The 27,620-nt window shown below is 42.0% G+C and overlaps 1 protein-coding gene across 3 annotated transcripts in view; it reads right to left on the bottom strand.

The window, feature by feature from the left end:
* Positions 1-27,620, bottom strand: part of SLAIN1 (SLAIN motif family member 1) — a 59,053-nt gene that overhangs the window by 15,311 nt on the left and 16,122 nt on the right. The window contains exons 2-6 of one of the 3 annotated variants that reach the window (XM_040584325.1): positions 25,437-26,374; positions 24,696-24,882; positions 7,236-7,385; positions 5,137-5,286; positions 2,584-2,922 (exon numbers count right to left, since the gene is read on the bottom strand). In XM_040584325.1, coding sequence (XP_040440259.1) covers positions 2,584-2,922; positions 5,137-5,197 — 400 coding nt within the window. In that variant the 5' untranslated portion in view covers positions 5,198-5,286; positions 7,236-7,385; positions 24,696-24,882; positions 25,437-26,374. The remainder of the gene's footprint in view (positions 1-2,583; positions 2,923-5,136; positions 5,287-7,235; positions 7,386-24,695; positions 24,883-25,436; positions 26,375-27,620) is intronic. The other 2 variants (XM_040584323.1, XM_040584324.1) reach the window with 2 other exon arrangements.

Raw genomic sequence — 27,620 nt, 5'->3', positions numbered from 1 at the left:
TAGGTACCTTACGCCATTTGAGACACCCTGCGTTGTCTATGGCATCTAAACAGCACTGACCCATGGTGATGGTGAAGCCAAGCAGGGTGCATCAAAGTTATCTCATACAGTGCTGAGCACTTGTACATGGGCAGCTGAATTCAGCCCTTCATACACATGTAGGCACCCACATCCCAGCATTTAAATGCAGGTGCTCCTCATCAGGCCACCAATATGCTCTTAAAAGATTTATTAAAGTTTTCCAAGTTTATCACACCTTCAGCATATTTGTTACAGTACACATAGCTAAAGTTAGAGTAAGTACCTCATCTAGCGTACCATATGAAACAAACTTCACTAAAAGCAGGCAGGACAGCATCCCTCATACTGTTTCCCTAAAGGCCAAAAATTTTATTTGAGCTAAACACATATTTGAGGAGACACTGTGTCAAAGCTTAACACTGTTTTTTCACCCCAGACCGAGTGATAAATTCAAGTTACTTGCAACTTACTCTTACGGAGAGCTCTGTGAATGACCAGATGAACGAGGGGACAGACTGCTGACTGCACATACAAGAACACAAGTGATCTCTTTAGGGGAAGAGAGAGGAAGTGAGATTTGGGCAGACTGTTGTAACGGCCAAGAACAGCGCAGGATGTGACATGTGCGATTTTGATTAATTATGGATGATGCTTTCCACATATATTGATAGCAGTAACTAACAGTTTAGTCCTTCCACCTATCACACCCCTCCTTCTCTTTTGCCTTGGTAAGCTGTAACAGTGTGGAACCTGTCACACACCATCCACCACACTGAGCTTCAGATAAATTCTTATTTTGCAGTCTACCTCCATTTCAATGTGTAGGAGTTCTTGAAAGACAATGAAATTGCTGCCAAGACGGTAAGAAGTAATGATGAGAAGATGTTGTCATAATATTACTCAGACATACCAAATACAAAGATGACTTGAATTCTTGTCTGCCAGCCTGCCAACTGTACACGGCTGAAGTAAAAGGTTTCTCCCCATCAGTATTTGCTATTTATGTGGATCAGTGCTGCATGAGTCAGAGGATAAAGGTACAGAAGCTGAAGAGATAATTCCCCTCTAAAGATAGTGGTATTGGCTATTATAGGACTGTCTGCCACTCCAGCAAACAGGTAACTGAAGTTGTGTGTGTCCACCTTCTAAGTGACACCAAAAGATTATCCAGTACCTCACAGTTATTGAGAAAAAAAGCAACCACGGGGTAAAGTTGGTGGCCTTTTATATTTATATGCTTTCTGGTTAATAAACTAGGAATCTAGTGTTTGTAGTGTCCTTGTAAGTACTTTCTGAGATTTCCATGCAAGAATCCAATGTTTAAGTTCCACTGACATTGAACACCAAAAAATAGTTGAAAAAGCACTTGAGGACCATACAAAAAGATCACAGCACCACATCCTGTCCTTATTCCTAAATAAAAAATGCCCCATAACCTTCCTTTCTATCTCCCCAACATTTCTGCAAGCCCATCAGTGCTGTCCTATTCTTGTCCTTCACCAGCAAGAAAAATAACACTGAAATTAATATGGCACATATGCTGTACCAACTGCAACACCCACATTGCTCTACCTTCTGTTAATATCGCCCTTCTTCATGAACTGCCACTTGTTGATTATACTTCCATGCCATGTCTTAATTTGAATGCAAGTGCTTTTGGCACCAACCTGTCATGTCTTGTTTGTCAGGAAAGCAACATGCATATCTATAGCGCTCTGTAAATAGCACCTTTATTTTCTTGCCCAAGGGTGAGCTGTAAGCTGTAACGTTACAAACAAGACTCTGACTGAAAACTGACTGTTTTGAATTAATTTTGGGAAAAGACTGAAGGAACAGGAAAGTAAGATGCAGCAGGAGGAAGAAAATTGTGATCATAGTAAGGAATGAAAGGAAGGTAACAGCAATAACGGAGGGAAACTTAAGTCTTGAGTAAGCACTGAGAGACAAATCTTCCAGACACTCTGGAATACATCTCAAATGCAGTCCTAAAAGCAGCAATGGCTCAGGATAGTTCGGGAGTGACATTATCTCCCACTTACAGTCTGCCCTACCAGACCCAGAACACGAGCACAGTGCTGACCTGACCCCTGCCATAAGCACTCATCGCAGACTGACAGCATAGTTTCATTAACAGCAAAGTCAGAAATAAAAAAGGGAATGAAAATCTGAAAACCTTATTTTGTAGTTTACTGTATTCACAATGGACTTGCATAGGCCAAGCTCAAAAGCCTCATCAGTTCATCTAGCCAACTACCAGCCTGCTAAAAGATGTTCTTTCCTTTTTCTTCTTTCTTGACTTGTGGTTATCCTTGCAGCACTTTAAAACAGACTAAAGCAACAACTTCCATGATTCAGTCACAGATCACATTTTGTAGCAAATTACTTAGCAAGAACATACCTCAAATCATTTTCACAGGCTTAAATTCCTTGTCACAATCCATGGACTGATCTAGCTGTCATACTCTAAACACACTTCACTCTGTTGACACAACTTGATCTTTAAAATGGCACTGCACTTTGCAGCGAAAAAAAGACAACTTCTCAGAAAAGTATGCAACCCACCTCCATTAATCCTACTTGGTTGCTGCTCTGGAGTTTGGGCTTGAGGAGAGTAGTAGGGCTGCTGATAGGTATTTGAAGGGAAGTGTGGGGAGGTAGGGCTCCTCCTGCAGTCCCGGATGCTGGAGAAAGTCTGTGAATGAGGAATTCCTCTCTGGAAGGGGGAGCAGCGAGTCAGCCGTGGCTGCGGAGGTGGAAGGTGGTCAAACTCTTCCTCATCCTCAAGACTATAGCGATCATATTCCTGGTCACCGCACGTCCCTTTCTTTCCCACATGCAGAGAGACGCTTGAACTGTGCCTTGACACAGATGCTGAAGTTGAAGCATAATCTTGCCTAAGGCCTGTAAATTCCAAGAGAAGGATGATTTGGTTTCTGCTGTAATTAACTCTGAACATGCACTTCAATTTTGAAAACTAAGTAGGTAAGCAGACATAATTTTACAGCAAGAATTGGATTTACAGTATCACCAGGCTGAAGATTTGAGGTAGGATTCATCTTATCCAACTTTCCATGTCTACCTTTCAGGCACTTAAGCCTGAATTATTTCCCTCGAGATCCCTTTTTAATAAAAAATATAAAAAAAGAGTACAGGCATCTCCAAAATGCAGTACCTGTGAGATGTCTTAGATGCCTCTCTGAACATAAGATGAATTGCCTTCAGGAGGCACCTATTTTTCTGCCAACAGAAAGATCACATGAGTATTAAGCTTTTAACTTTTAAACACTCTTAATTAGAGGAATTAACACTATTAGTTTTCCAAGTTGTTGTTATTAAACTCCTATACTCATGCAATGAAAATGCTGACAATGACATTCCTAAACTTAGAACCCATGTAAATATTCTGGCTCTCCGACCTCCCTGAACCAGAATTAGTTCCTGCTAGCACCTGGTCTCATTGATAAGGTTTATTGGTAACACAGCTGTCTTTTAGACAGGTACACATCTGACCACCCCCTTTTCAGAATGCCAGGTTTTGAAAACCATCCCACTATCAGCGCTTCCCCAAAAGAGCATGTTTGCTCCAGGTCAAGTGAGAGGGAAACATCCACATCCTGCATACATCCCTCCTTTTCCCAGCCACACAGCAGCCAGGGAAAAAGGAGATGTACATCTCATTTCCAGGAGCTGAGTAACTCTGCCAGCAGCTGCAGACAACAACTTTTCTAGATTTACAAAAAGCCCTCAGCTTTGACAGATGTCTTTGCTTCATAATGGAAACTTCTTATGCTTCCCTCCAGCCCTCGAGTGGGATTTTATTCGTGGCCGTGAAGAGAGCGTGCCTGCATGCACGTATAACACTAACACTTTCCACAGGATTAAGTGGACAACAACTATCATGTGCTCAAACATTCTGCACCAGCTGCTACTGTAAGGATGAGATAAAACCATTACACCTGACATAGATTAGAAGAAAAACTGTGTTTTTCCTTTCAGTTTACTAATGACCTGATTCCTTAAAGAGCTAAGTACTTGAAGTCATTTTTAAACCTCACTCTGAAGGAGATGAGCACAGCTCAGTAATGCAATCCCTTGTATCTTTGATAGTCATATTTTTTTTTAATAATTATTATAACTTTCACATAATATCAAAATTTGCCGAGCTGTGACTATACACATTTTCCAGCTGAGAATTCAGTTGTCTTGGAAAGTCTCACACCTGCTAATTTCTCTGCTGAATGTAATGAGTGCTACCAGATGCTCCGCAAGTTCAACTGCTGACAAGTGATCACTCTGGCCTGCTCAGTCCAGTTGCTGCAACGATATCGCAGCTCTAATTTTTTCCTCACATTTTTATTTCATTTTATTTTGTCATTTATTACTTGGTATTTTCCTGCAGTCACCATCTCTGAACTTCTCGTTTTTCATCTCATCATTTCCTCCTTTACGCCTCACTTGGCACTAATAGGAAGTGAGAAAGATACTGCACTTACTGTCTGAGTGATTTCTAAGTCAAATGCCCTTTATTTATAAATAAAGGCATTTTCCAAAGATTACTAACAAGCCAAACTATAATCTATGTCAAACAAGGTTTTGAGCTCAGATTTGTACATAATCACTTGTCTCAAACCAAAATGTTAAACGCCCCAATTCAGGATCTAAAGGGGAATTAATTTTAAAATTAATCTGACAATTAAGAAAGTCAAAGTAGGGGCAAAGAAACCTACAAGAGCTGCTTGCTTTTACCTTTCTCATAAAACGTAAGAAAATGTTTCTTTACATTACATATACATAAGAAAAATGCTTTAGCATCTTCCCTCCCCAGAAATAAAATTATTTTAATTAATGGGGTAAGACATTGTAAATCTTCTAAATCTAAATGTACTCAATGGGTATGGAGCTACCAGTTGGGATTCAGAAAAATATAAGCATCAAGTTGAATCTGAACCCAATGACGTGCACACCTCTGAGCAGCTGAAGTGTTTTTCCATCTGCCACTCAAGAAGCAACAGCATTTAAGAAAGATCTACCTAACTGAGACCAGACAGGAGCAGTTTTGACTGTTAGAGAAAATCTTCCTCAGACTATTTTGAAAAATGAAAAAAAGCCACCTACTTTCCTCCTGTAGACGAGCCATGATCTGAACATCAGTGAGATCCTGCAGCTTGTATCCCATGGAGATGGAATCATCTTCCAGCTCCGAGGTGCTCAGTTCACTGTCTATTGATGACTGTGGGCTCAAAGGGGAACTCCTAGAAATGTAACCTATATAAAAAACCATAACCTTTAGTCTGTGAATACATCTGGCCATCTTCCATTCACAACTCTCTGCTCTTTATATTACAGTAGTTTACGTAGTTTACAATATTTTCTGTATAACAGAGAAAAACCTTCAGACGTGTAGTGCAATCCACTAACAACTAACAAAGGGCTTTGATACTTGTGAAAAGTAGTAAATGTAGTAATAATCATGAATTTCTCTATTTCTCTATTTCTATATTGAATAGAGTATAGCTCTGAATATAGTATCACATTGCCCAGACAACAAATAATTTACCCACACGGCTCGGATTAGTTAGCATAGCCTAAATACATCTGCATTTGAATCCTTCTGACGAGACTGTGGTTCTCTTTATCCTGTCCTAGAAAGCAAACATGTATGTGTCACCAACTTCAGCTCAGTATTCAGACTCTGTGTCAGAGCCATTTACCTAAATTTTACTGTGTTTTTTAAATCGTTTATAATCGTCAGAGAAATCAATAACAATTAAGACTGAACATTATGCAACAACAGAGAAAGAAATGTCTCCTTCACAGAGCTACCTTTTGGAGAGGGTTCTGGATTCTACCTTTTCCCTGCATGATAGTAAAATATAAACTAAGTTGCAAATAGTTGCATGAGCTTGCTGTTGCCCAACTTTAAAGAAAAATTTTTCAAATAAAACAGTAAATCACTTTCTAATATCCTCTGGACCACCAGAGGCCCACAGCCTGCAGGGTGAGAACCACTGTGACTACAGCTCATCAGCTGTGCTTGTATCACAGATGTGTTTGCATCCTCTAGCACCGCTGAAAGCAGCCCCCTAAAATTAATCTGAAATTCAGCTGTTCTCTAATAATATCTCCAACAGAAAAGGACACACATGGGATTACTTTGCTCTGGAAGGATCCTAAGGAATAAATGTGTTTGCTTTTTCAAATTTGGAAGTTACAATGTTCCTCAAGGTTTTGCAGAGGTAGTAGCAGCTGTGCCCTTTTCAAGCAGCAGTGCGAAGCCAGACAAGATACCTGAGGGTATCTACAATAGCATGAGATGCTTTCATTTAGGAACTAAACTAAATCCCAATGAATAGGGGGGATCAGACATCTCAATCACACGTAGACACCTACGCCAGGTGTTCAGTCTGGAGCTGTATGTCACCCACAGTGCCCATACGCCTTAAAACGGCTTTCTGTCATGTGCACATGACATGACACACAGAAAACAGTGCACGGATCAGTGTGACACTGATGTTAACGACCTCAGACCAGGCCTGCTCTCATCAGCAATAAAATGTTAATGCCTCTTCCCCAGAAGATTATTTTCTCTGCTACCACTGCAGCTTAAGAGAAGTCATAGAGACAAACTGATCCCCAATACTTGTAGTGAAAAAGGAAAAATGCAACTCTCTGCAATTTACAGCCCCTAGAAAGTCCGTATTTTTCCTAAAACTCCTGTGTCCCCCGAAAATCAGTAGCAAACATAAAATAAATCTTTGATAGTAGCAACAATACCAGTTTGAAAACAGCCACAATTCTGTTGGCTATTGCTATTATAGAGAAATTCTCCCTGTAACTTCATTACACAGCTGTACAAATGTTTCTGTAGACACAAGGAAGGGACACACTGGGGCAGAAATGAGCAATAAAGGGCAAACAAAGCTGGAGACTGTTTAAACTGACACAGTCACAACTATACTCTCAGGTAAATCACTATTGAGAAATAGGCTTTGTTTACAAGTACCACTTTCCTGTAACATGCACTGTAACACAGAAGAAAACCTACTCAGCTAGCTAAATGCCACGTTTTAGGTCATTTTTTACAAAGTTCTCCCTCTGAGATGAGAGTTTATATACAATCATCCAAACAGTGTACCGCTGTTAAATGCCAGCAAGATTAGATTAAATTAAGCAATTTTGCAAGCACTGTAAATCAATAAAATGATATGCATTACCTGTCCGTTCAGGTGTTAGTATTGCTTTACTGGAGGTTTTAGAGAAGCTGGGACTATTAAAGCCATTGGTATATGGGGTGAGTCTCGCAACAGGACTATAGGGAAAAGCCAAGGAGACAGGTGTAGAGAAGAGGTTCCGCCATCGGCTAGCTGTTACAGATGCAAGGGAAGAGGGGGAAAAAAAGATTTACAGTTATTAATAGAATAGTGCTGTTAGAGCAAAAAATCATCTCATCTTAGTCTGTTCATTATACATTTTTTACTTATTGCAAAAGGAAAATAAAGGTCAAAGTCCAACAGCAAACAAGAGGATCACCACAGCCTTCCACATGTAGAAGTGTGCTCCAAAAACTTTTTTAGCAAGTATGTCTTGTTTACCATCTTCTGTGTATACACCATTTTGGTATATTTTCATTACATACGGCGCCAACAAACAAAGTATCAGGAAGTAAACAAAACTACTGTTAAGAGAAAAACAGATGAAAAATTTGTAGTGCTTTTTAAGGTTCATGGCAATTAATCATCACACAACTGAATTAGCAGTTAAATTATCAGCTATAAGAATTCAGAGACAACAGTAAATAATGCTTAACCATCAAGTTAAAAACAACTGTAATCCCACAGCAAGCTTTTAAGCTACCATATTTCCCCTTCGCTTTTTACAGCATCAAGTTCCTGATTACATAAACATGAACTTTTTTTCACTGTTTCTGGAGGATCAACCGAATAATAGAACAGGGCACTTATTTTCTTACATATTGCTTACAACGAGCTTGTAAGGCATCTTGTCTACTCAGTAACATCACTGAGAGCTCAGAATAGGCCAAAAAACTAAAGGCTTATTTAATTTACATTTTCTTAGTTCATCCAGTAAAATATGAGTACAACTGTTCTTTGCCTATTTTTTAACATGCATTCAAAAGGTAAAATATAAAATATTGATACACTCTTCAGAAAATAAATAAATATTAAAGTTGTTTTAAGTAGAAAGAAAAGGCAAAATTTTAAAAATGTAATTTTCAGAGAACCCATTCAGATACAAGCAAAGTTTGTACAGATGAAGAACAAACGATAGTATCACATCTTTATTTGTGATAGAATCTATTCTGTGCTGACAAATGTTATGTACAGTGACACAAGGAAGGGAGGGAGCTAGGAACATACTTATACATAGCTTAGCAGTCAGTGGCATAACCTCAATGCTTAGCAGGCGTTACTGCATGGTGCCAGATGCCGCAAACTGGTTTTCAAAACTAGAAGGGCCTAAAAGCCCTCAAAAGCTATTCTCCATCACACGGCTAGCTAATACAACAAACCTGCCATGTTATCTGGACCTATTGATCCAGTCATTTTAAACATTCGCAGATAGATAGTGAAACAATTTTCAGGCCCTCTCTGTTTCAAAACCTTACTGTCACCACAGTGATTTAGCAGGACATACGAACTTTTATTCTGTCTTGATAATATCAGTAACAAGTGGATGTAAGGAACAGCAGGGAATGGTATCTTGTTGGCAGGTTGTCAATCACATCCTTGCAACATTTTGGAGTAATCAGTTTGTCGCCAGTGCAAAAAAATGCTATTTCCTCCCTATTCCTTTTGCTTTAACCCATTCAAAAGCACTCCTGGGTTTGTAAGGAATAAGCAGCCTTTTCTACTCTTCCCACTAGTGCTGCTAAGTTTGAAGCAAAGGCAACCACCTGGTTCCAGCACTGGCACAAAGCAGTCTGCCAGGGAGGGGAAGTATCTGCAAGGCTCAGCCTCTGCGGGAGGGAGCAAAGCTATGCATTAATAAGAAAAAATTCAAATTGTGATCTTTGCTGTCCCTTCACCAAATAATTATTGCCATTCCCTCATTTTTTGATGATTCTAGTTCCTCCAAGCTTAAAAACCCTTACAGGTCTGAGATCTTAATTAGGAGCAGCATCAGCACGGCTTCTAGGGAACTGCTCAATACCAAGCAACACGACACAGGCTCCTCGGCACGGCTATTTGTCCATAACATTCACTAATGTGAGCAGTTCAGGAGTCAAGCATGCAAGTCCTCCAGGACAAAAGAAGAGCAAATGCAGATGGACAAAACTCTATACATTAGTAATTAACACAAATTGCTGGGGATGAGACTAACTCACAAGGAACAATAACTGCAAACCGATTTGAGGCATTCATTGAAAGAAACGCATGTGATAAGAGTAGATCCCAATATCATATTCACAACTAATGTTTTTCATGTCCACCAGAAACCATTAGTAAGGAGCAAGGGATGACAGGTCCTTGCGATTGTATTTTTCTGCCTAACACAAGATCCTGTTTTGCAGCAGCCTGATCATTTGCCAGGCCAATTAGCTGCCATCGTGTTCTCACTCCCAGATGTGGTCAAACGTACAGCACAAATAAACCTCATTCATTACCCTCCACAATAACCGCTGTGAGCTGGCCCACTGTGCACAAAGCAACAGTTATCACGACTATGAAAGCAAGAACCCACATGAAGAATATAATTAGTATTTATGGCAAACCAGATTTCAGACTCCTTTTTCAAACAATGTATTCACAAGGAAAGATGGATGAAGAAGTCAAGAAACTCTATCCACACTAATCTATGTATTAAATCTCTAGATATACACTGTAAAATATCCTCAACTGCAGAACTTTTGCCACTGTGCCTAAAATAAAACTTCATAGTGTTTAAGCATCAGCAAAGGACTGACAATTTTTAGGCATGTGATTAACTCCATTGCTTAGGATCAAATATAGAAAACTGTTTTCATTAAATTTCAAACGGAAATATCTACGTACATATTGAGTACTTCCACACTATCAATCAAACACAGCAAAATTAGACTTACTGAAATCTTGTGCTAATGCCAAACCCATGAAAAGGTATGCAGGAAGCAAGTGCTACAGACATCTAGGCAAATACATAAATTAATGTAAAATCTGTAAAATCTCAAAATTGTGCAATGGATAGACATTTTAGGATAGTTATTTTGTTCCACACTGATTCTGAGACTACTTTGGTTAGCATGATAAAACACCACTATGGTATGCATGGATGAGACAATGTTGTTAAGATCTTTATTCTAAGCTTAAAAGCCCAGCTATTAAGTTTTGAATTTTACAGTATTTGTAGCTTCTTAGCACCCCAACTCCGGTTGCCCACAGATAAAATAAGAAACTCAGGTACTATTTAAAAACAAAGGAAGTTTCTAACCTTTGCAGTTGAATAGAAGCCTGAATAATCCTGCTCTGAGTACCTTACATGGAAGATGCACTGAAGGAAGAAAAGGTATCAACCATGGAAAGGAACACAGGGGCACCTAAAGACCCATTAAGAGAAAAGAAGCCAAAACCTCCATTTCATTTACTGACAGCAAAGAGTTAAACACATTAATCATTTGACTTCTTGAAGCACAAAACTGTTGGAACTAATATTCTGTAATAAAATTCTGTAATAAAATAAGCACAAATTGTCCCAGTCATCAAAGCCTACAGTTAGATTGCAAATGCCCAACCTTTAGAGTATGATTTCCTTGTATTTGATCAAGTCTTAGTAACTAGACTGCCAAGAAACTGCATTACACAATGCCTACTCTGTATTTTAAAGAAGGACTTGTCAAAATGATTACGTAAGCAATCAAACTTTTGCTTTAAAAAATAAAATCAGCAACAAGTGCGCCTGTTCATAAATTAAAAATATTTACTAGCACAACTGAAGGTTTAAAAATTAAGAGCTCACTTTTCAGAACTTTCCTAGAGACATCAAAATGCTAAAATAGATGAGAATAGTAACTCACATAGAAAAATATGAGCAACTACATAAACACAAATATTCACCACACTGTGAATAATTAGCATTTGATAAGAACTGATGGAAAATTTACATGAAAGCCTGAACAAGTAAACATCTACAGAACTGCATGGCTCAAAAGGAATGGCATACCCTGTAAAACCACTGCATGTACCATATCCAAAGCAATTCCTTTACTAAAAGCAATTTCTCATTTAATCTACATAAGGTACACAATTTCTAAATGTATATAATCATGTTTTTGAAAGTGAAGATGAAATTTACTATTCAAACTAATGGGAACATTCATAAGCTGGGACACGAGGTAAAAACCTGCATAGGTTTCCATTAGGTTGTTTTAATTTTGTGGGGTCACACTGACGTAAACAGGGACAGGTCAAGTACAGGTCCTCGATGAACGAGATATACCTAGGACATTATATTAGCTAAGGATATCAGGGTGTCCAAGGCACCAAAAGAAGTACATGCACATTTTAAACACCTTCCATTCTTGTAACTGTATTCTGAAACTCAACAAATTCAGTTTGCCAGAATAGGGACTTACATTCACTGTAAGCAAAACAAAAAATATTTCTTTGCTATAAAGACAGAAAAAAATAAAGAAATAATTGAGCTGTACGACTGAATAAACTTACTAAATTATAGAAGGCATTATCTAGCTTGCTTATGCACTCAATTAGCTTAAGTTTCATTGGGCAAGAGTAAAAGATGCTTTTTAAGCTCAAGGTAAAATAAATTAAATTGCATATATGCAGACATCTGAATATGGGTATAATTACACAGCCTGAACAAAACCCCTCTTCTGAGCCAACAGGGTAGGAATATTTACAATACTGTCAATCTAGCAAGTTTTGAACACACAGCACTTTCCTGCTGCATACTTTCTTTCGAGCAGGAAACCCAAACCACTTCCCTGATGCATATGCACGGCTGCACAGCAGCCATGCTTAAAAGTGAAGTATCTCTCTCAGGAGTAAAGTGCACAGTCCTACATGGGAAACAGAAGCATTCTGTTAATCACTGGAGAAACTCAAGAGTGCTAGAAGGGAATTCAAAACCCTCTCCTTACCATAGATAAGAACATCTAAACCAGCTAAGAGCCATCACCTCAGTGAAGCATATCTAATATATCTAATACCTTCCTCCCAACAACAGGTATTTTAACCTTCGCTTCTGGTCCCTATAAAACAGTGATCCAGTCTGAAATCTACTCCTACAGTCAGATGTACACCTGGAAATAGTGTCTTAATGTGCTTGAAAACACAGCCAGAGGAAGAAGAGATGAAAGTAGCTCCCAGTACTTACTGAATAGTGCCGTTGTTGGGACACTTGCTCAAGAAGCAGGACACTTGGGCTCCTACTACTCGCCAGCCTGAAGAGATTTACTCCAGTTCACGGGAAACCCAGAGCCCCTGGAAGAACCTGAAGCAGTCTCAGGTATTAGAGAGGTGCTAGATACTTAACTGCAACCAACATTGTGGTGCCCCTGCTCAGGAACAGCTCAGGTAGCTAAGTTTCCAAAGCAAAGCCTGAGTAGATACCGTCTTTCAAGGACCTCAGGAGCTCCCAAACACATGACCTTAGAAGTACGTACAATCCTTAGCTCTAGTTTAGGGTGAGGCATTCAGCTTCTGTGCTCCAAAGAAAAGGCCTGTAACATCTTCCAGGGTTTATTTAAACCTAGCGCTTCAAAGCTATCCTTTGCGACTACAAGTCCTAAAAACTTACTTTTATGAAAACATAGTCCTGTTACTAGTTACAAGATTACAAGTTCTAAACCCAAGACAGCAATGTTTTCAGCTTTGGTAACTTTAAGTATAAGTATCGAGTTGTACTTGTAAAACTGGAAACTAGCCCGAGGCACACACCTATTCCCATCTTGGTAAATATTACTGTACAGTGACCTTCTTGACTTTTCAAGCAGCACTATCCTAGTTCCAGTCTCTCACAGCCATCAGCGTGGTCATCTCAATAGCTTGTTCCAGCACATATGGTTTCCTAACCACAGCTGTAGCTCCTTCATCAATCCCCACTAGCGGTAGCATCTTTGCCATCAGCACAGTCACATTTCACATGCCTAATGCACATTTTCAGTCACATTGAAACTGTAATTGCCCAAAACTATTTCCCTGCACTACCACACACAGCTCACAAAATGCTCTTGGGGCTTGTTTGCTGTTTCTGTCCCTTCATTTCTTGGTCAAGAGACGCAAAGCACCTCTTCTTTCCCAGCTGCAATGGTAACAGAGAGAAACTCCTCAAGCATACACTGCACAAGGGGACTCCTTTCAAGAGCCAGTAAACACGGGTCTCCATCAGAATTTAGTGTATATCCTTACCCTTGAACATCCATAATTAGACTACAACAACTGAAAAAATATATGCCAACGTTTTTCATTGCTTTTGGTTTCCTACACTAAATCCATGCCTTCTCATATACATGTCTCTTCTTAAGACTGGCTAGCTGGTGAGAAACTACACAGCAAAGAAATGGCTTCATTTGATCATCTTTTGCAAGAATTGAGTTTCTCTGCAAAATTCTAAGTTTTCATAGTAGTTTTAATAACCAATGTACAGGATTGGAATGTAAAGAAAAAAAAATTAAATACTCATCTTGTGCTACTTTAAAGTAATAAAAAGTAACCAAGCCCAGCTTCAAATGTCTAATGAAATCAACTGTCAACGTTTGGATTGCATTGGGTTTGCGCGGCAACATTCTGGTCGTCAGGGTGCTATAGGGGTGTTTTTGTGAGAAGCTGCTAGAAGCTCCCCCCACATCCGACAGAGCCAATGCCAGCTGGCTCCAAGACAGCCCCAGAGCTGGCCAAGGCTAAGCCCATCAGTGATGGTGGTAGCACCCCCATGATAATTTATTTAACAAGGGGGGAGGGAAACCTGTGCAATGGCAGCCAGAGAGAGGAGACTATGTGAGAAGCACAGCCCTGCAGACACCAGGGTCAGCACGTGCTCCAGGTTCTGGAGCAGAGATTCCCCTGCAGCCCGTGGTGAAGCCCGCGGTGAGCCAGGCTGTGCCCTGCAGCCCACGGAGGTCAGTGGTGGAGCAGATCCCCACCTGCAGCCCACGGAGGTCAGTGGTGGAGCAGATCCCCACCTGCAGCCCACGGAGGTCAGTGGTGGAGCAGGTCCCCACCTGCAGCCCACGGAGGTCAGTGGTGGAGCAGGTCCCCACCTGCAGCCCACGGAGGTCAGTGGTGGAGCAGATCCCCACCTGCAGCCCACGGAGGTCAGTGGTGGAGCAGGTCCCCACCTGCAGCCCACGGAGGTCAGTGGTGGAGCAGGTCCCCACCTGCAGCCCACGGAGGTCAGTGGTGGAGCAGATCCCCACCTGCAGCCCATGGAGGTCAGTGGTGGAGCAGGTCCCCACCTGCAGCCCACGGAGGACCCCACACCGCAGCAGGTGGATGCGCCCAAAGGGGGCTGTGACCAGTGGGCAGCCCGCGCTGGAGCAGGCTCCTGGCAGGACCCGTGGCTCCCTGGAGAGAGGAGCCCAGGCTGGAGCAGGTTTGCTGGCCGGGCTTGTGACCCCGCGGGGGACCCACGCTGGAGCAGCCTGTGCCTGAAGGGCTGCGCCCCGGGGCAGGGACCCACGCTGGGGCAGGGTGGGAAGGACTGCAGCCCGTGGGAAGGGCTCGTGTGGGAGAAGTTCATGGAGGGCTGTCTGCCGGGGGGGGACCCCAGGCTGGAGCTGGAGCAGGGTGTGAGGAGCCTCCTGCTGGGGGGGGGGGAGCGGCAGAGACAGCGTGTGAGGGACTGACCGCAGCCCCTGGTCCCTGTCCCCCTGTGCTGCTCAGGGGGAAGACACAAATAAATTGGGAGTGAAGTTAAGCCTGGGAAGAGGGGACGGGGGGGGGGGGGGGGAAGTGTTTTAAAATTTAGTTTTATTTCTCATTATCGTACTCTGATTTTGACTGGCAATAAATTCAATTAATTTTCCCCAAGTTGAGCCTGTTTCACCCAAGACATAATTGCTGAGTGATCTCCCTGTCCTTGTGTCAACCCACAAACCTTTCATTACCATTTTCTCTCCCCTGCCCAGGTGAGGAGGGGAGTGACAGGGTGGGTACATGGCCTCCAGGTCAACCTACCACACCAACACACAGTGACAGGAGGACATGAGAAAATTAATAAAGATTGCCCACTTTCCTCTAAGCCTAGGAACACTGAAAAATAATGTTAGTTTTAAAGAGCAGGTGAGATCTGGAAGTACCTGAAAAAGTTTGTTTGCCAGTTCATTCACATAAAGTCCTTTTTAGAAAAATTATATAAAAGGATGTAATATTAGTATAGAGAGAGCAGTTCAGTTGGTATGTATAGAGCTGCAACAATTCATATATCTGAAGATCTGCCCCAGCAAATGCAGCACAGGCCTCTTTTAAAGGTACAATCCGAAAGCCTATCCCAATTGCAGTAGTTCCTAGAACTTTGGGCTAGCACAGCAAAGCAAAGCAATCGGCAGTGGTGTCTGGCATACTGCAGTTGGTGACAAAAACGTACATCTCAGTAAGATTCAGAAATGACCCACTTTGTCTAACATTCCAGTTGTGCCAATGTTTACCTGCTGGTGGAAGTAGGGAAGATTTATATATATTTTTCAAGACAGATGTGCAACTACTGTATTTCAACGTAATTCAGTGAAAGGCTGAAAATTGTCTTTGGACACATTACATCCAGGAAAAACAACACTGCCTTCCATCTGCAATGTGCTGAAGGGCAGAGAGATTCTAATCGCTATTCTCTGACCCAACTTTCTCATAAAAAATATTTTATGACACCAACTTATTCAAAAGACTACAAATGAAATGGAAATAAGAGGGATGAGCTACCTCCAACAAAAGATACTGTGCCTTAGTTATGTGCTTTGGAAGGCTGGGTTTTCTGCTGTGGTTTGGGTGGGTTGGTTTGGTTGTTTTTTTTACTCGCCTCTTTAAGGCAAACTTTTTACTGAACAAGCTATATAAACAGAGAAGCACATAGGCTTTGTGAAAAATGTAATTGTCTCAGCATTCATTTTCCTTCTGTGTGTACAACTCTCCCCGCATGCACAAGTCCAAAAGCAAATTTTCTGAGCAGAGGTAGCAGCCAAACATGGTTCCCAGTTCCCTTTTTTGAAGAAAAAGACCAAATACTATGCTGCAGTATTAAGCCTTAGGCATGACCTAGGGCCCAAATGTCTGTTCCCAGTTCCCATACTCAGCAACTGCTGTTTTATACAAACTGCCAGTCTGATGCATTTCCACTCCATTTGGTGGATTCTTAACCAGAAGCCACGAGCATGCAAGCTCCCACTTTTCACCTAGTTTGAAATAAGCTATACCTTTCTGAGCAGAAGACTCATACTTGTATATTATCACATCAGGTAACCTAGAACACAATACATAGCCCCAGATTCTTCTGCCAAACTATGAGCATTTCATTCATTAAGGAGAGAGTGTTTACCCCATTTAATTTTAGGCACCTTCAAATACGGGATTAGGAGCCTTCCAAAACAAGAAATTCTTACCCAAGGGTACTGTGAATGCAAAAATTTACATGGGAAGATCACACAAATTCACAGAAGAGGAATCCATCAATCACATCTAAATCAGAGTTCGCATCTGGTTCAGTCAGTGTCTGAACTGGAAATACAACTGGGAGGCTGTCAGGGGAGGCATGTATGCTATTTCCCCATATTCTCTTCTAGTATCTATTTATGGCACTTTTGGATGTTGGATCCTGTGTCACAGACACAGTGAAGATGCTCTTATGTATACATGCATGGTTGACCTTGTCACACAGGACACAATGTACTTCACCTCCACTCAAAAAGCAGATGAGCTGTGCCTCCTTGTCTTCGCTGCCTACAAAGGCAGCCCAGTGTGACTGGCTCTAAACGAAACTCACTCTGACAGCATTCATTACAGAGAACAACAAACAGAGCTTAAGAACAGATTTCAGAGCCTGTATTCAGTTTTTCATTTTCCTAAGCAACTGAAAAAGACAACTCTTTTGCAGTGCTAGAGCATTGCAATGCTTGCATCCATCCTACTTAAAACAGCTCAGATACCCAATTAAAATTATCAAACACCTTTCTTGGCAGCAGATCCACTTGAAAGGGGAACACTTCATACCTTCCCACAGGCTAATACTTTACCCTGATCCTCCCCATGCTATGTTCTCAGCTGCACTGGTGCACTGCACCAGCAAGTACAACCATCCTTGCAAGACTTCATGCTAAATCAGATCAATTATCCAATCTGTTTAAAAAGATCTTTTTATTAATCTATTTTTTTAAACAAGGAAGAGTTCCTCAGTTTCCTTTACCAGGAAGACGGAACCCAGTTGTACCTGGGCATTTTTAAGGCAGAGATGGAGCAGCAGAGAACAGCAGCAGAAAGGTGGGGCTGCTGAAGCCAACACTGCCTCCAAAAGAAAAGCCTGTCAGAGAACAGCCTCCACAATGTGTGTAAAGGCAGGTGAAATTAACTCAATGTCTGACACTGATTGTTTGCTTACATATACAGTGCAGAGCAAAACAACAGCACTTTCATTACATTTTAACAATTAGCAACAAAACAGGGAACTAAATGGTAACCACTTTACCACGGCACTCAGAGTAAAGCTATCATGATGATGCGCAGACAATGCACATAAGGCCACAGAAACATCTTCCAAATCTTGCTGTGCCAGCTGGATAGACCTCCTGCCTCCGCTACTTCTGGCTGTAAATTATCAGGTCTCTGGTTAGGCTCACCCAGCATAGACTGAAATGGGCACGGAAGTCATTATCTAATCATCTCAGCTAGTAGATCTGAAGGAGCAGCCATTCCTGTAGGCACAAATGAAGTTAGAACAAGACATGTATCCCTGCCAAAAAGAAAATGGGTTACATTTCCATGTAAATAGAGAGGAAGACAACAGCAGCAATCTAAGATCATCGTATTCCAAATGTAGTTGATCCACAAGAGACTTTTAGGTTTGTCTATACCATACAAGAGAGCAGAGTGTCCGAGAGCCCTGAAGAACCTCTGAGGAGGCTGGTGTGCCTACCTAGAGAAAGGCAGGACTGTAGCAAGAAACTAATGTCTCTTTCACAACCAGCACACCTTCACTAGCAGCTAGCCGCAACCAACCTGGCGGGTATAACTAATCTGGTCTCAAATAGTCCAAATAACCTTGTAAAAAGCTCCACACCATATTGAGTGGTGGCTTCACCTCACTAACATGAAACAGGTTTCTTCACACAGATACTGCTGTTGCAGTCTATGGCATGGCGAAGTGTTACATTTAAGCAGAGCTGTGTCAGAAGTCAAGACATATGTACCACTTTAATGCCATTTGATCATCCTGATCAGCAGGAATCATGTTTTACTCACTGCCTGTTAATGCAAAGGGAAAACATTTCAGTTGGCACAATTTGTGAAATAGTTTGTATTTCCCTTTATAAAACACAGGTCTATTACATAGACTCTAACATTATGGTTGTGAAAGAGACATTAAAGTTCTCTAATGTCATCATAAGCAAAACCTGAACTCTCATGCTCTTATTCACTGCATAAGCATTGTGAAACTTAACCCGACCTTATTTTCCTTCTTGAATTCATTACCTTTGGTAATGGCTTTGTCTGTATTTCAGTGAAAATGTGATACAGCAGAATCTTACAGACCACTGTGGGAAGCATATCTTGCAATCACTCAGCACCATTTTAAATGCTCCATTTGCCATAATACTGCACAAATAGTAAAACAAACTAAATTTTGACCTGAAAAATGTCTTTTTGTCCTCTCCTTTAAAGGCTGGCTTTTGGGTCTGAATAGTCTCCCAGGTCTGAAAAATAGCGTGCCTGTGTCTCAGGACATTTCTTCGCTGCCTACTCTTGCAGAGCCCTGGCAACCTTTGTCTGCCATCTAATTCACACCTCTTCAATCCAGTGGACATTCGCTCTGCAAACCAGTATGACGTATTCTCTCTAGGTCTGAAGCAGTCAAGCAAATGTCTGCAGATAAGCAGCAGCAAAGAGTATGCAGCTGCAGCAGTCACCTCCACAGCCTCCATAATTCAAAACTTGCAGCATCCTCATCAGAGATGCTTGCCCAGGATGCAGCTCTCACACAGTAAAGCATTGGTGAGCAGCAGTTTGATAGCTACTGCGCTAGATTATGAACACCACAGTTCTGTGGAGAATAGCATTATAAAAAATAGGACTTAAGCCTGTTCCCTCTCACTCAAAACTGCCATATTGTCATCAACTCACTGAAAGGTGCCTTTAGCTGTAATGGGATCAACAACATATGCTCACAGAGGAGGAAGGATGTGCAGCCTTGGTAACCACACCTGAAATCAGGCTGGTTTTAGTGTTTGTACTTTACAGTTGTCCCTGTGCAAAACCTGTATACAGCTACAGAGAACTGACCAAAATTATACACAGTTAGTATTTCCTAGTTTTATATAAAATGTGTCATCATCACTAATTTTCAGGTCTGCTGTAAAGAAACAAAGGAAGTTTCAAGTCTAAAGCCAGGCCCATAATCTGATCAATATATTCAACAAAAATGCTAATTACACTGCCTTAACCAGGACAGACAAATTCCTTGTGCCCCAGAAGCAGCGCATGCTGTCCCAGTACCAAATCACTAAGATGGGTCATTCCACTTTGAGATGAAAAGTAGTTATCAGCGTTGCTATTTTGAGAGACTCTGCAAATCACTTTACAGAAAGGAACTGGGCAGCTGTAGCTCTACAACTGTTCCCAGGCATGTCTCCTGGGGCATGCTGAGCCCTCTAACGCACCACTCTCACTAGCTGAGAATCAATGAAGAGAGAAACCTAGTATCATATATAAGCTTAATAATGCATGCTGGGATGGGGGGGTTGCTTGTAATATGGGCCCATGATCATAAATCTGGCCTGCCACTTCTCTGGGCATGTTTATCTATTATTCAGGAGCAGGCTTTCAAGCTACTAATCCATCTGGTACGTGCACTGGGAATGTGACTCTTGTTACAGGTCCTCCTCTTCCCCAGCCACACAGCTCTGTTCCTCAGAGGTACCCTTCTGTGGAGTTTGCCTCAACATCCCAGGGGAAACAGAAGCAGTCTCATGTCCCCTTATTCACAGAGGGGTTTCATCCACCCTTGTACAAGTCATGTAGGTGCAGTGACAATCTTTTTCAGCTGCAGTAAAGGCTAGTAAAGGTAAATGCGGTTTTGGACAGTTCTCTGTCAGTTTACTTGAACTAGTACTTATTAAAACGATGGTTTTCTTGGGCATCTCTCTTGCATCTCAAAGATACTTGTTTCCCAAACAAGTCTACTCCACGCACCATTCAATTTTTTGAATTACTTAATAAGGACCAACTAAACCTGTTGGTACAGGGGTATTTTGCCAATACAGTATAGTAGGACCTGTAAATGCCTCTTACACCACTGAGGAAAGCTGTTCTTTATGTCAACACTCTACAAGCACTGCCACGAAGTAAAGAAGTTATATCAACACAAGGAAAACTTTCCACAGCAAACGTGTATATACCAGGGACTTCTGCCAAAGCAGGTTATGGAGTTACATCTTTTCACATTCCCAATGAACAAAACTATGCTGCATTCAGGTCTCTAACACAGACCTGAACTTCCTGACACTTATACAATGGCAAGGACACCACATGTAGCTCTGTAATGTGCATCAGAAGAACCCTGTGGTGTATAGCCAAGCTTTGCAAAGTCCTCCTCAAGTGAAGTCTCTGACTACGGGGAATAGAGCTCCAGAGTTTTAAAGTTTGTACTGATCACTGCCAGCCAAATCAAGAGCACGAACTTACTCTATTTTCAGTCATGCAGGAACCAATAAATACTGAATCTCAGCTTATCATATTTCTAACCTCAAATATAAAAAATATAAAGCAGAAGATGCCTCTCAAATTGATTTGACACTCATCCCAAACCCCATATAATTAGTAGGCAAAATATGTTTAGGAACTAATGTAAGGATGATGCACAAACCACAAGAAAGTCAGTTAAAGCCTTCCAGTGATTTCAATAGGTTTTGAATCAACTTGGTCTTTTTCCTAATACATTTCTACAACTATAAGCTTTCTACTATTTCTATCTACTACATGTGATGTAATTACAAAAGATAATTTGTTTAAATACTGTTTAGTTACCTCGCCTCCTACCATGAGACTGGAGACATTTTACTTGCTTCTTGTCATAGGTTAATTTCACAGTGGTGGAAGGCCTGCTTTCAAGACAATTAATTCCAGTTTACCACAGCATAAGTAAAGGCCAGAAATTAATTTTGTTTGGCGACTAAAAATTCTTACAAAAGCTATGGTATGGAAGCCAATCTGAATTTTAGCCACACAAAGGGAAAAACATTTTGCAAAATACAGCATGTCCTCCATCTTTAATAAACTCTGTGGTCTATATTCACCTCAGCTAGTTTTCAATGTTCAAATTCAACCTCCAGTCCTACTTAACCAACTAGGCTTCCCTCTGTCCTTCCCTGTCACCAGAAGACGACAGATCTCATGCTCTGGAGATGTCTGTTTTTCAACTAGTCCCCAATTTCAAGCTTGAAGTTCAAAATGGCCTAAAGTAGTATGAACCTTACCTTGAAAGCACTTACAGCATGTTTAAAACACAGAAAGAGACATATGCGGTAGCTAGAGATGTGACCTGAAATTTGAAATACGAGGAGTATCATCACATTCATTCAAGCTGGATCAAAGTGATAGCCACACTGATGTATATTATCCATGCGGCACTGCACTGCGGTGTGTGGATGTACTGGAGCTAGGCTGTTTGGCCTGCCTCTGCATGGTGTACACAGGCTGCATGCACTGACAGGATGAACTCTTAGGGCCTGCTTATGTTTTGGTACCACATCAAGGAAGGGTGGGGGTCTTTTGTTTGCCTGTATATGCTCTGCATACAAGCAGCCCCTTCAAGGGCTACTAAGGACACGAGAAATTTTTATCTTGTCAGCCAGTTGCTTTCCACATAGCAAAAAAACTGCAGGTCTTCCATATTTTCTTAACTTCAATCTGAAAAGGAGGCCCATTTTCAAAATCAGTTAACCTAACAGGGCTTTCTTGTGTAGAAATAATTCTCCCTAATCGCAGAATCACAGAATGGTGAGGGTTGGAAGGGATCTCTGGAGATCATCTGCGGTTTGTGCCTATCACCCCTTGTCCTGTCGCTGGGCACTACTGAAAAGAGCCTGGCCCATCCTCTTGACACTCTTCCTTAAGATATTTATATACATTGACAAGACCCCCTCTCAGTCTTCTCTTCTCTAGGCTACACAGTCCCAGCTCTCTCAGCCTTTCTTCATAAGGGAGATGCTCCAGTCCCCTCATCTTCACAGCCCTCCATTGGACCCTCTCCAGTAGTTCCCTGACTCTCTGGAACTGGGGAGCCCAGAACTGGACACAGCACTCCAGATGTGGCCTCACCAGGGTAGAGTGGAGGGGGAGAATCACCTCCCTCGACCTGCTGGACACATTCCTTCTGATGCCCCCCAGGATCCCACTGGCCTTCTTGGCCACCAGGGCATGCTGCTGGCTCATGGGCTACTTGCTGTTCACCAGAACTCCCAGGTCCTTCTCCACAGAGCTGCCTTCCAGCAGGTCAGCCCCCGGCCTGCACTGGTGCATGGAGTTGTTCCTCCCAGGTGCAGGACTTTGCACTTGCCTTTGTGAAATGTCATTAGGTTTCTCTTTGCCCAACTCTCCAGCCTGTCCAGGTCTCACTGAATGGCAGCACAACCTTTTGTTGTATCAGTCACTGTGGCAATGTATTTGGAAGAAAAGGGACATGTGGCCTATCAAAAGTCACTCTTGCTTTACCAGCTTGATATGATTAAAAGCTTTGTCTGGTCAGCAAGGCTGCAAGGCTGTGAGAAAGACACCGAGAACAAAGCAAACAGGATCTCTGGCAGTTAAGCAGGCAAAAAAACAGGAGTTGAATTGGGAGCTGGTAACTGCAGGAATGTCAACTATTTTAAAGATGGGACTAACTGCTTGTATGCTTTTAACCAATTAGTATCTGTATAGCAATATCTGAACAGTGTATGTAACCAATAGAATTAAGGTGTGATCTGTATACTAATACGAAAATTGTTTATAAACTTGCAGAAACTTAAGTAAAGCGTCTTCAACTAGGATCATATTGATATGTCATTGAGACCATTATTTCACTCCTGCGAGTCACTCCTCCCAGTTTTGTATCATCAGTAAACTTGCTGAGGGTGCACTCTGTCCCTTCAGTCAGGTCACTGATGAGTAAGTTGAGTGAGACTTCACCCAATACTGGCCACTGGGGTACACTGGTAGCTACAGGCCTCCAGCTAGACTCTGCACCACTGATGACAACCCTCTGAGCTCTGCCCTGCAGTCAGATCTCAATCTACATCCCTGTCACTCATCTCACACTTCCTAAGCTTGAGAATGTTATGGGAGACAGTGTCAAAAATGTTCCTGAGGTCAAGACAGATAACATCCACTGCTCTCCCCTCACCTACCCAGCCAGCCATTCCATAGTAGAAGGCCATTAGGTTGGTCAGGCATAATTTCCCCTTGGTGAATCCATTCTGACTGCTCCTGATAACCTTCTTTTCCTCCACATGCTTACAGATGACCTCCAGGATGAAGCTGTTCCATCCGCTTTCCAGGGATGCAGGTGAGGCTGACTGGCCTGTACTTCCCTGGGTCCTCCTCTTTGCCCTTTTGGAGACTGGAGTGCCACAGGCTTTCCTCCAGTCCTCAGGCACCTCTCCTGTCCTCCAGGACCTTTCAAAGATGATGAGAGTGGCTCAGCAATAACATCTGCCAGCAAACTCAGCACTCAGGGATGCATCCGGTTGGGACCCATGGATTTGTGGGTATCACATTTGCTTAAAGAATTTCTAACATGATCCTCTTCAACCAAGAGTGAGCCTTTCTCCAGACTTTCTCTCTTGCCTCCAGGGTCTAGGAAACCTGAGGGCCAGATTTGGCAGTAAAGACTGAAGCAAAGAAGGCATTCAGTGACTCTGCCTTCTTTATCCTTCCTCACCAGGCACCCACCTCATTCAGCAGCGAGCCCACATTTTCCCCAGTCATCCTTTTGCTGCTGATGCACTTGAAGAAGCCCTTTTTTTTGTCCCCGACATCCCTCACCAGATTTAATTCCAAATGGACTCTAGCCTTCTTCATTGCATCCCTGCGTACTCTGACAACATTCCTATATTTCTCCCAAGTGGCCTGTCCCCTTTTCCACATCCCATAAGCTTCCTTCTTCTGTTTGAGGTTTGCCAGAAGCTACTTGCTCAACCATGCAGGCCTCCTGCCCCTTCTGTTTGATTGCTTACTCATAGGGATGCACCAGTCTTGAGCTTAGAGGAAACGATGCTTGAATATTAGCCAGTTGCCTTGGACACCCCCTACCTTTAGAGCCCTAACCCATGGGTTTCCTCCAAGTAGGTCCTAGAAGAGGCAAAAGTCTGCTCTCCTGAAGTCCAGGGTTGCAATCTTACTTATTGCCCTGCTTCCTCCACACAGGATCCTGAACTCTACCATCTCATGGTCACTGCCACCATGGCTGCCCTCAGCTGGTCCTTCTTTGTTTGTGAGTACAAGGTCCAGCAGCACACTTTGCCTTGTTGGCTCCTCCATTACCTGTGTCAAAAAGTTATCATCAATGCTCTGCAGGAACCTCCCGGATGGTGTGTGCCCAGCTGTGCTGTCTTTCCAGCAGGTATCAGGGTGGTTGAAGCCCCCCATGAGAACCAGGGCCTGTGATGGTGAGGCTACCTGCAGCTGTCTGTAGCAGGCCTCATCAACTCCCTCTTCCTGATCAGGTGGCCTGTAGCAAACACACACAACAGTGTCACCCATGTTGGCCTTCCCTTTAATCATCACCCATAAGCTCTTGACTCATTCTGCATTCACCCTTAGGGAGAATTCAATACATTCCAGTTGCCCCCTCACACAGAGCAACTCCATCACCTCTCCTTGCTAGCCTGTCTTTCCTAAAAAGTACATAGCCATCCGTGACAGCATTCCAGTCATGCGAGCCGTCCCACCATGTCTCTAACTGCAATGAGATCATGGCCCTGCAACCGCACACAGATCTCTAATTCTTGCTGTTTATTGCCCAAACTGAGCACGCTGGCGTACAGGCATTTCAGACGCGTGGGTAACTGAGCATGCAGGTTTCTCAGGCAGGGTGCAAGTGGATCCACCATAGCCCTGCACACTCTTGAGGTGGCTGGCCTCCTGGTTCTTGTCTTGGAAGGCAGTTAAGGAACATGTATTGCTGCTCTGGTTGGCCTGGATTATTCCCCAGTTGGATGTGATGGCCTGAGCATTGCCACTTTGGACCCCTCCCCGAGCCCTTCAGTTTAAAGCCCACCTTACCAATCTCTCGCAATTGTACATTAGATATCTCCAGTTCAATCGGCCAAAAGCAGTTTTAAAACCCCAATGACAGCAGTGCATCCATTCTTTTGGAAATGCTGTTTTCATCCCTTAGAGAGTAACAGCTGCTTTGTGATGTCTTGAGTCTTTGTGTCTTTACACTGGTAGGTCTAAGATCATCTGTGTCATCGTATTTATCTTCCCATGCATTCAGTACAGGAGCTGAGTCATTGCAACCACAGCAGTCCCGCAGACCTCTGATGAACAGGCTCCCTTTCTGCAGCTTTGGTCTCAGGAGTTGAATAAGAAGACAGGAGACAGTAGTAGAAGTGCCATTCCAGAAAACAAAAATGAAACCACATCAGCTAAAACTCTTCATAAGTATGTAACAATTAGGGCAAGCATTCAACTACAGTGTTAAATTTATTTTTAAAAAAACAAACATGTTGAAAGGATTACTTTAGAGAGTAGAACAGATTTTGTAATATAGATTGCAAGAAGGGCTCACTGTCATTCATAAAACAGAGGAAGATGGCTTTCGCCCATTCACTCTGTAAGTCCACACTTAGGTGATTCCTCTAGTACGAGGAGCAAGGCTACTTATCCCTTCTCTGTTTGATTTAAAGAACAGGTATTAGTTCAACTCTCCTTGCAGATCAGAGCTCAGCTACTACAAAAGGGGCTGTCATGCTCTTCTGCTGAAGACATCCTATTCCTTTAGTCTATTCATTGCACTACAGTTAAAAAATCACCAGACTATTATATAGTAGTTAGTGTACTACTTCAGACAAGGTAGCAAGGGTTTGCTCTAGTTAATAAAAGAACTTAATTTCTACATGCCACACAGAACGTATGACAGTTCTCTTAAGTGGATATGTACCAGACATTAGCTACAATTTGAATCAAAGATGTAAATTCTTGCTCAGGAGAACAGGCATCTGGAGGAAAAATATAGCTAATTATATTTCCTAAATTTAAAATTTCTGGTAGCATATGTAATTATTTTTTAAAATTTCTGATAGCATACATAATTCTTTTTTCTTTTGTACATTATCATCTGCAAGTGAGGTAAGCACAAAGGGTAAGGGATCCATTCTATGAATAACAGACTCATAGAAGGGCGTTTTCCCATCCTTCACCTAGCAGTACAGGATCATGATTACATACCAGGTGGAATTCAAATATATGTGTCTGACCATATGTTATATCACTTTATATATAAATATATACATAACTATCATTTATAATCACATAAAAAAGAAAATAATTCAAACTCTAAACTGCATTTTTTCTAACCTTACTGATTAGTCCTGAATTTCTCCCACATCCAACACCCATAAACACACTACAGCTCCCCCTACAACTATATCCACTTGCCATCTTTATTCACAGGTTAAACCTCTGGCAGGAGGGTTTTGCAAGAGAGCTTTTCTCTGTCTACAGTTTCTGACTTACACCCTCCTCCAAGACACCACACTCCTTTTTCTTTGCACAAGTATACCTGCTGCATATATTGAATAAGACTGGAAAAGCTTAAAGTTGGGATCCATTCAAGGCCAAAAGCAGCACTTACCCTCCAGGACCCCTGTGGTTTTTGGATAAATATAGCAGGTGTCACAGTTATGCACTTACTATGAGAAAGTGTTAACACTATTACCCAAAGCAGAGAAAAGATACAAATCCCTTCAAAAATCAAAGATACTGTAAAATTGACTGACAAATATAATAAAGTTTTCAGAATGCATATCCTCATGTACAATTAAAGTTCAACACCAACCTAGAGTCAAATTAAGAAGTGCTAACCAAACAGTTACTTTAGGAAAATGGGTAAAATGACTGATATAGGTAATACTATCATTACCATTACTGTCATGGGGGCCAGCGCTTCTGCAATGACTTTTTTTGGTCTAAGCAGACTAGTCTCTTCAGACTCCCTAGAGAAAGATTGATTTCTCCTGGCACTAACTCAGAGCACGTTCCTAAATTTAAGCTCCCCTGGCGTGATTTCAGACATCTCAAGAGAGATTCCCTAAGTAAACTTCACCTTGCGAGTACCTCCCAGAGCTACCTACAATGCAGCAAGAACTGTACAAGCATTTAACAAAGAGGCAATCCTTGCTCCTCGCAAACAATTAACATAGGTATAAGCTACAGAAGGAGTATAACATTATCAACCACGAGAAT

This window comes from Falco naumanni, chromosome 2 (genome assembly GCF_017639655.2).
Source record: "Falco naumanni isolate bFalNau1 chromosome 2, bFalNau1.pat, whole genome shotgun sequence".
NCBI classification, from domain to species: Eukaryota; Metazoa; Chordata; class Aves; order Falconiformes; family Falconidae; genus Falco; species Falco naumanni.
This window is presented reverse-complemented; position numbering and strand designations above follow the sequence as displayed.